We start from the raw sequence: 10,304 nt of genomic DNA on the forward strand, positions 1-10,304 counted from the left end.
GAAGACAAAATTATATCCATACACAGTTTGAAATGAAGCAGTGCACTAACTTAATATGATTGATATTCTTTCACTTGCGGACTCCTCACCTGAACAATAATGGAGGTTTGCTTTTTTTTTTAACCATATCACCACTATGTTAAATATGCAGGTCAAGTTCTGATTTATAATGCAACAAACACTACATATAATCCTTTGTTTCTTTGCTTGCTAGGTTTAATGTGCTGTTTCTTTCTTAGCACATTTTAAGTCTAACTTACCACTGAAGACATGTAGGTAGTTAAAACTAATATTTGCTGTAGTGATAGGCTACTTTCTTGTTCCTGAAGAGCATGTACATAAGGATAAAGTTTACAGATGGTATGAATTCTTACCACATGCAAAATCAATTCAGTAGCAGTATCTGCTTTTTCTACAACAGTTGAAAATCTTATTTCAGTTTGAGACTTGCAACTGAAAATCCCACTTGTGAAAGTAAATCTGGTTATTCATTATGGTACGCTCAAAGCAGCTACTGCTCTTTCATTTTCTGAACTTCTTCCAATGCTTTGTCAATTGTCAGAGGTGGGGATTTGTGACTCTTGATGTACTGCAAAGTAACAAAAGATTGGTTAATACGCAAATGCTCAATCAATGCTGAAAATAAGATAAGTTTGCCTTACAACACTTGTGCCTTTCTATACCAAGCAACAGGAGCTGTGGTCTCTATCCAAGCTGGTGGAGTGTGGCAGAGGAAGCCTCTTTCTTGTGTGTTTGGTAGGTGCAGTGGGGTGATAAAGAAGTTTGTAAGTATGTTCTTTGGAGTAGGAACTATTTCTCTGTATAGCATCTAGCACATTAAAAAACTCACTCAGAACACTATAAAGTGCTTGACTTTGCAACCACAGTTAGGAAGAGCTGAAATCAGGGGTGCCTGTGCAACCTTAATGTAGCCTATTGTGCATATGCATTAAGATCTTAATTACACTTTCTACAGCTTCCCCTTCCCATTCCCTGTGCATTGAGTTAGGCAGAGCTCTGTAGTGAATACAGCTGTTTGAGACCCTGTGCCTCATTTATTGTACAATGTGGAAGGTGTGTAGTGAACAAGGAAGATGACTGCAAAAAAGAAAGGGTAGTCATAGGGTTAAGGCAGTCAAATGATGTCCCATCTTTCAGAGTTCTTGTGTGGTTTTTGGCAAATCTCTTAAACCACCTGTTTTGGTTTAACTGTATTCCTTATCCAGCTTGAGACAGCTGGGATAAAAGTTACAGGAATGCTGAACACATACAGCTACAAGTGATGTCAGTGGGAGATGTGCAGTGACTAGAACGTGAAATAACCAAAACAGGCTCTTGGTATCATAAATTGGGCACCCAAAATTAGTGGACCGTTCACAAGTTTGGTTTCCATTCTCCCTATGTAAAACAGAAATTTCACCTTGCCTCTCAGAGCTGTTTTGAAAAATTAATGTTTTAAAGTATTCAGCTACTAGGGTAGTGAGCACTGCAGAGAGGATCAGAAGGAAGATTTATATTCAGGTGTAGGGTTTGGATGGTGAGTAATAAAAGTCTGGGATCACACATTCAATAATTAAAAAAAACTAGCAAGTTCAGTGAGTACTGTCTATTCTGTGCACTGAATGAAGCAGCAGTCTCATGGAAAAAATGTAATTAAAGAGCATAATGCTTAGGCACAAATGGCCTGAACTGAAGTTACAGCAGCCTTAATTCTGGCATTCCTAACCTGACTGCTTCACTTTGCAATCTTAACAGTCTCTTACCGGAACTTTTAGTTGCAATGTGCATGTATAAGATCACCTGCTTGGGTTCTGGTAAAAGGAGCCAGACACAAATAGTTCTCTGGAGGATCCAGTGGGTCAAGACTGCCTTCCAGTTAAGGATTAGTACCATGCCTTAAATTAGTGGGAGAAAATTGGTTCTTCCAAGATGAATGCTATGGATACTATAGGACTTGACCTATGGTAAAGAGTGGCTTTTGAGTTGCTAGATAACACTTAAGTGTTTAAGCTTTTGGTAAGCAATGTAACTATCTATTCCTACAAACTCAAACTTTTTCTAATTTAGATACAACAGTTAAGTAAACTCTACTTGTTAATCTAATGGGGGAACAAATGGTCCTGGAAACAGTTATTTCTTTGCTACCCTCTTGCAGGGGAAGAGAGAGACTCTCTTCCATAAACATTTATTCTCTTGCCTAGACCCAGTTTATATAACACATGACCTGTCTTCTGCTCCAGACTGGCATTTTCGACATGCTATTAAACTCCACAGCCCACCTGTCCCACAACTGTGTTTTTGTATATCCAGTAGATTAAAAGCCAGGGCTGGTGTTAAGGGGTAACAAGCAGGGCAATTTCCCAGGACCCTATGCCACAAGGGGTCTCATGAAGCTACATTGCTTGGGCTTCAGCTTTCTGCCTTAGGCCCAGAAACTCTAATGCCAGCTCTGGTTTGTTTTGGTTGATCCCGTGAAACCAGCTCACACCTCCCGGGGGCCTCAGATCCCCTCTACCCCCATTGAGAACAGCTGCTCTAGACAACACTCAGTTAGTACTCTGCTGCAGTTACCTCCTTAGCTTCTGCCAGTGTGTGATATTGAAATGTCTCATTCTCCAATGACTCCACAAGTGATGTATGAAGATGGTGGATGGTCTCCACGAAGTGCTGGGTCAGCATCAAGTGCTGTTTTAACAAGTCATTCAAAGCAAACACTGCAGGACTGTATGCTGTCAGGGCTACAAGCAGGAGGGAAGAGAACAAGTGCTTTGAGTGTTGTAATGTGTACTGTGAATTCTGAACAAGTAAAGTACAAGGACAACAGAATGAGTATTAGCTTCTTGCTTTTACAATACCTTCCATGGCATCCATGGTGACAACGTGACTGGCAATAGGTACCGGATCAATATAACTGCATCCTAGAGCTGGGCCAAGGATTGCTGTGCCATCCCCTATGTATAGGATAGAATCTTAGCATTAATGTTTCTGATAGAGTATTTCAGAACTAGAAGTATGCAGCATTCCCCTTTTCAGAAGTCTGTGTAGAATTTGTGCATAGCTTTAACCAGAGACTTGTACCAGTCCACATGGAAGCTGAAGACCGCTGCTCATGTTATGCTGCTGTCTTATTGGAGATGTCACCCTAGTATTTGCCATGGTGTGGGAAGTCACCATTTTATAGAAAGCTTCTGACCCTAGAAATGGCATAGGGAAGTGCTCAAGCACCTCAGTGCAGAATAGTTGTTTTCAGATGTACCTGCCTAGTTTTTGTTCTACTTCCTCATGCTTCCTGAAGAGCCCTAGCGACCCTCAACCATTTACAGGCAAGTGCCCTCCCCCCCCCCGAAAGTCTAGTTCACGCAGAACTTCAGTGCTAGGCAGCGAATATTAGGAGAATCAGACCTAGAATCCTTCAGTTCAGGGCCTGAATGGCAAAAGCCGTTGGTGCTTTTTTACTTTTAAAGAAGGGGACAGTCCTGGGTTGAAACAGCTACCTGCAGAAGCAGTACAAGAATCAGCTGCTTGACCTTTGTCACTGAGCGCCTGGCTCTTCACTAGGAAGTACATTCAGTTTAAAGGGTTCTACAGTGGTAGGGTCGCTTGAGCAACATATTTATTTCATACCTTAGTTAAAAAATCCCATTTGAGGACACCATCTGAGTATTATTCCAAACCCCACTGTCTTACGAAGGCCTGTGTAGGTTCCAGTGCCCCTCAAGGAAGTCAGTTCCATCCCTCTGCTGCCCTTTAGCAACAACAGTTGGAGGTGATGAGCTGTACTATTTGGTAATGGGCGTATCTTTTGTACAGATGGCTGAATGAATATTGTGACAGATTAAAAGGGATCTTTCTGATTAATTCAGGATATAGTACCTGAACTAAAAACTACAGCTAGGCAAATTCAAACTGGAAATAAGGCATAAATTTTTAACAGTGAGAGTATGTAACCCTTGGAACAATTTACCACAGGTTGTGGTAGATTCTCCATCACTGGCATCGTTTAAATCAAGATGAGATGTTTTTCTAAGTGATCTGCTCTAGGAATTATTTGGGGGAAATTCTATGCCCTATGTTATACCACAGCTCAGACTATATGATCACAATGGTCCCTGCTGGCCTTGGAATCTATTAATAGAGTTAAGACAACTATTTAGGATTAGCACTTGAATCCTAGAAACCCCAAAACTTTAAATCAATGTGAACTTACTCTTTGACCAGTGATAGGAGAATGGAGAATCGGTTGTCTGCACAGCCATCTCTTTCACAGTCACTCTGCTTACTGTCTCATGCCATTTTTTGTTAGACTGAGGTGATGAGAGTGAGGGAGAAAGGTCTTTTCTGGAATACATAGAGCTGTTAGACTGCCCCACTGTCATTTCAGACAAGGATTTTCTGTCTGTAGTCTCAGATACTGGTAGAGACAGAGATTTTTCAAAGTCTTCAGAATATTCTGAATTAACAGTGCTCTCCTCAGGTCCTGGAAACACTTGTCTAACGCTAAAATAGTCTGTAGAAATTCCACTTAAAACCTCAGAGATTTCAGCTTCAGTCATGATTTCCCCTTCCATATCATTGTTAGAAGCAGCATTAGTACTAGTTAGGACACTCACCACTTTAAGGGGGGTTTGGTCATTATTATTCACAGGAAACACATTTGGTTCTGAGTCCTTGTTTGATTTTTTTTTTATTTGAATGTTTGTCTCCTGTTAAAAAAATTCCAAGAGTGGAGTCTCAGCAATACAAGTTGGAAAGGTTTGTTATATTTCTACAACGTTGTACTACAGTATAGATCACTTATGAAATATTAGCCTTATTGGTTGCTACATACTTTGACCAGACTTATGTTTTCTTAATAGGAAATGAGTAACGTTCCCTTGAAATATTACCAAGAAAGGTAAGTCTAACTAACAGATAATGTGTAATCTACTAAAAGAAATTTAAAACCCAGTGAATATAATCTCAGACAGTGTAAATCTAGTTAATTTGCTTTCTACATAATAGGTCTAGATAGATTATTAGAAGGTAAAATGGAAGCTGTTCCCTTCAAAACATCCATCTTCATTTAACACATGAATACAAATTCTCCTAGATAACGTAAGGATTTACTACTTACCATTTGTTTTAATGCTTCTCTATCACCAGAAACATTTGGATCCAAGTCATCAATGCTCAAAATATTTAATCTGAAGTCTGCAATTGAATGACAAATGGTATCACAGCAGGAAAGTTACCTTACGTATTCCTTTAAAGGAGAAAAGGCCATACATTCAATACTGTTTTCCTGATTTACATATTCACTTATACAGATCAAGAAAGTTTTACGTGGTATTTACTTCAGACCCTCCATGCCCTATCTATTAAGATCTTTTGTACTTTACAGTTTTCTTGAATTGGAGGATTTTTTTTTTAAAAGAGATAATCCAAGCACTGATTAAGTTAAATCAACTGGATTCATAATGCACGCAGATTCTCTTGTTTAATGTTGTCTAGTGATGATATAAGAAAGCTATTTTTAAAAGTTCCATAAGACTGGTCAGAATGGTACTGTGGTCTGATGTTTAGAACGGGACTAGATCTCAGAATTCCTAGGTTCTATTTCTGGCTCTACCTTGTAATTGTTGTTAGAGTATGGACAAGTCACTTAACCTCATTGTGTCTTATTTTCCTCCATTTAACATGGAGATAATACCTTTTTGCTCAATGGGGCGATGAATTTGCAAGACTTAATTTATGTTTGTAAAGTGCCTGCCTGCGTAGCTTGAAATGAAAGGCAATATAAATTTTACTGTATTACCATCAGTAATACATCACTAAAACAAAGTTCAAGGTAAGTCACTGTTAGGACTCCAGTCCATAGTGATTGTGCAGCTTGAACCATAATCCTGATTTCTTAAATTGTCAACAATTATTTGAGCCAAACCAGAGCTAAGCATGAAGCTGCAAATGTAGACATGGACAAACTGTGTTCAGCACTGTAAACTGTGCTTGTCTAGACTTGCATCTTTACCAATTTCTGACAACTGTGCTCAGTAACAGTTTAATTCTGCAGTGCAGACAAGGCCTAAGCTAGATTCCACTGGCTTCCACAGGCGTGTCTGTGAGCTATGATTTATTTTGACATGGTTATAACCAAGCTTTCTTCACTTGTTCATATCATTAAGCTAGAGGTCACGCACTTTATTTCTTCTGTAGACACAGGTCGTTGCACACACCAGGGACTTCTTGAATTCCTCCATTTCCCCCACAAGCTTCCCATGCTTCTCTCATCCCCCTTTGTTTCAAGGACATCCTGCAATCCTCTCCCTCTCATTCCAGGGATGCTGTGTGCTCTTTCTTACCATGCCAGAGGCTCTGTGTGTTCCCTCCTTCCTGTCTCCCATTCTTTCCACATCCAATGCCAGGGTCTCTGTGGGCTCCTTATTTTCCCCCCTCTACCCAGGCCCCCTATTTCACTGTGTGCCCCCCCACACCCCCCTCCCCATACCACTGTCCCCCATTTCCACACCTGCCAGGGTCTCTGTGTGCATCCCCATTCATCCTAGTGCCAGGGTTCCTCATTCCCACCACCCATGCCAGGGGCTCTGGGTGCAACCCCATTGTTCCTGATCATTCTTATTTCTTTTCTTTCTGTTGGGAGATAAGTCATTCAGGTTGTCAACTTTTAAAAGAGAACTAGAAGATTGGGCAGAGATGAGATGGGGGATATTGTTATGCTGGAAGATATCAATGGCTGCCAACAACTTGTTCTTTGATCTATAGACAATTACAGAGGTGGTTGAAGCTGCTGGGTCTCCTAACCAGACAAAAGGGACAACATGTTCCCCCCATTTTCCAATTTTTACCAAAATCAATAGGATTTCTGCTCATTGGTGCCTAGAACATTCTCTGAAATTCTGAACTAATCAGCTGCAGTATTCAAAAGGTATCATGTTACAAAGAGAGAAATGCCATCAGATTGATTGTAGGACCTTGCTTCCTTCAGCCAATCAAAAATGGGGGGGGAGGGGAAGGTTTACATTACATTAGAACAACATTGCTCAGAGCAAATCTCAATCCCTTTGACAGGATCTAGAGTTCTGTAGGATAAGTTTGTTGAATATGATGAGCTCTAATTTAGTTTGAGTGTCCATGGATTACATCAAGTTTGTTCAGAACATAAGCAGAAATGTAAAATGAACTTAGAAAAACTCACCATTGGAACCGTCACTGGTTGCATTTTCTGTATCTGCTGCTTTTGAAAACAACTCATCCAAAGACTTGATTTCACTCCTTTCAGACAAGGACATCTGACTTTGTTTGATGTGGTTCGTTCTAGGTGAAGTGGTCTCTGCAAAGCTGTCTTTTATTGAAGTTGGCAATTGAAAAGACATACTAGTTGGTCTTTGCAAGTTTCTACTTGGTGGAGAGGGAGTTTGTGGATTAATTCTATCAGAGGTTCTTTTCTGAGAACTTCTGCTAAGTAGTGAAGGAACACTAAATAGATTTGTCAAAGACTGTTTTTTGGGTGGAAAAGATGTTCTTGGTGGACTCTTCATCTTGGACTTCATGAATAACTTGAAAAAGAGATTTGTCATTACTTTACCTATTTTCAACCTTTACTAAAAGGTTTACTAACATCTTTTACTTTCTCTGAAATTAAAAATACACTATATTGATAATGAATAATCTACCATTCAGAATGCTAAATAGAATAAGTAGTATGTCAATTGACCATTAGCTCTCATCTTATAAAAGTAGATTACAAATACTAGAAATTAAGTTGTTACAGTGTTAATTTTCTATAAAGTGATCTATTTAAAGTGTAATTTCATAAAATGTAAATAACAATGTCTAACCCAGTAAAATTGTTACCTTTCTGTCAGGTTTAGAAAAATTGGTGACATCCTTCTGGTTCTCATTTTCACTGGAAAACTCCAAAGAGCTCCCTAGTAATTGTCTCATTTCCTCTTCATCACTATCTAGACCAAGCTGTTTTCTAATTGGCACTTTGTTTTTTGTTGTCTGGCAGCTTCTTTTCCCCTTGAAATGGGATTTACTCAATGTCACATTTTCCTTGACTGTGTCATTTTTCTTCAGATACCTGCTACCTCTTGCACTCTCCTCCAGGCTGGATCTAGCTGATAAGTTCTTTTCATCCGAAATCTTCGGGTCCAATCCAGTATCAGAAAAATCCATCTGCACCTTTCGGGTCATGATCTTGCTTTCTATCTGTGCTAGCTTTCTCAGAACGGCACTTGACCTCACCTTTGAGGCTGTATCCAGAGTTTTTTCTGCAACATGCTTGTTCCCCTCCTGCATGGCACAAGTATTCTGGTTCAGCTGGTTTCTTTGTGCATGCTGCTTTTTCTTTAGGAATCTGCTGTGACTAAACTGAGTTTCCACGAGGCTCTCCCTTTTAAGGTCTTTGTTTTTGTCAGTTTCCACCCTTTCTGTGTTGCCTATAGAAAGGGTACTGTTAGAGTCAGTAGGGGCACTACTATGTTTGGACATGGTGAGTTTTTTAAGGTGAGAATCCATGTGTCCCTGTGGAAGAATTACAAAAGGAGGAGGATGAACAAAAGGTAGGAATAAATGGTAAATTTTCAGAATGGAGAGGGGTAACTAGTGGTGATTCCCAAAGATGAGTCCTAGGACTAATCCTATTCAACTTATTCATAAATGATCTGGAGAATGGGGTAAACAGTGAGGTGGCAAAGTTTGTAGACAATACTAAACTGCTCAAGATAGTTAAGACCAAAGCAGACTGTGAAGAGCTTCAAAAAGATCTCACAAAATTAAGTGATTGGGCAACAAAATAGCAAATGAAATTTAATGTGGATAAATGTAAAGTAATGCACATTGGAAAAAATAACCCCACCTATACATACAATATCATGGGGGCTAATTTAGCTACAGCTAATCAGGAAAGAGACCGTGGATAGTTCTCTGAAGACATCCATGCAGTGTGCCGCTCTGTCAAAAAAGCAAACAGGATGTTAGGATCATTAAAAAAGGGATAGAGAATAAGAGGGAGAATATCTAATAGCCCTTATATAAATTCATGGTATGCCCTCACCCTGCATACTGTGTAGAGATGTGGTTGCCTCATCTCAAAAAAAAATATACTGGCATGAGAAAAGGTTCAGAGAAGGGCAACTAAAATAATTAGGGGTTTGGAACGGGTCCCATATGAGGGGAGATTAAAGAGGCTAAGACTTTTCAGCTTGGAAAAGAGGAAACTAAGGGGGGGATATGATAGAGGTATATAAAATCATGAGTGGTGTGGAGAAAGTGAATAAGGAAAAGTTATTTACTTGTTCCCAAAATATAAGAACTAGGGGCCACCAAATGAAATTAATGGGCAGCTGGTTTAAAACAAATAAAAGGAAGTTCTTCACACCACGCACAGTCAACCTGTGGAACTCCTTGCCTGAGGAGGTTGTGAAGACTAGGACTGTAACAGGGTTTAAAAGAGAACTGGATAAATTCATGGAGGTTAAGTCCATTAATGGCTTTTAGCCAGGATGGGTAAGGAATGGTGTCCCTACCCTCTGTTTGTCAGAGGGTGGAGATGGATGGCAGGAGAGAGATCACTCGATCATTACCTGGCATTGGCCACTGTCGGCGGACAGGACACTGGGCTGGATGGACCTTTGGTCTGATCCAGTGTGGCCGTTCTTACGATCCCTTGTTGATCGGACACTACTGAACCATGGGAGACCTACTGCTGATTTCCCGCATGATCTTAGCAAGACATTTAATCTTCCTCAGCTCCCATTCTCCATGGGTAAAATGGTAAAATGGGGATAGCAATATTTCCTTCCTCTACCCTGTGCCTGTCTTCTCTATTTCAACTATAATCTTTTCAAGGCAGGGACTGGTCTCTTACTACGTGGACCTACGACACTGCCTCGTGCAACGGGTCCGTGCCCTCGTGGGCCTCCAGGCGCTTCCCTAGTACACACAACAGGCACGACCAAGCCTGAAGCGACCGCGACCCAGCCCCTCCCCTGCACCCCGCACAGGCCGCCCAGCGCCGGGGCCGATGCCCCAGCAAAGCCCGTGACTGGAGCCCGGACCCCACCTGCCGCCCCGCCCAGGGGCTGAGGTCGGGTGAGCGCAGCGCTTCCCTCCGCATCCCGGCGGCTGCCCCGCGGGCCCAGGCTGCTGGAGGCGGCACCGAGTCTCCCGGCTCCCGCGGCCTGCGTCCCTGGCCTAGAGAGGACGGGGTGGGCTCCGCGCCCGCCAGCGGCCCGGCCAGGGCCACAGCTCCGCACTCCAGCCTTGCCCGTATTCCTTCGGCCTCCCGGCAACGCCGGCCCGCG

At 41.5% G+C, this 10,304-nt stretch overlaps 1 protein-coding gene across 1 annotated transcript; it reads right to left on the bottom strand.

The window, feature by feature from the left end:
- Positions 1 to 20: 20 nt before the first annotated feature.
- On the bottom strand, positions 21 to 10,297 carry LOC311512909 (uncharacterized protein C19orf44). The gene is given in 10 exon segments (XM_084614338.1): positions 21 to 589; positions 2,572 to 2,738; positions 2,856 to 2,951; positions 4,208 to 4,703; positions 5,114 to 5,190; positions 7,193 to 7,553; positions 7,852 to 8,523; positions 8,894 to 8,898; positions 8,901 to 8,952; positions 10,064 to 10,297. Coding segments are annotated over 10 exon segments (2,058 nt in total). The 5' UTR covers positions 10,118 to 10,297; the 3' UTR covers positions 21 to 511.
- Between the last annotated feature and the right edge of the window lie 7 nt (positions 10,298 to 10,304).

Source organism: Lepidochelys olivacea (assembly GCF_965140295.1).
Source record: "Lepidochelys olivacea isolate rLepOli2 genome assembly, chromosome: 25".
NCBI lineage: Eukaryota > Metazoa > Chordata > Testudines > Cheloniidae > Lepidochelys > Lepidochelys olivacea.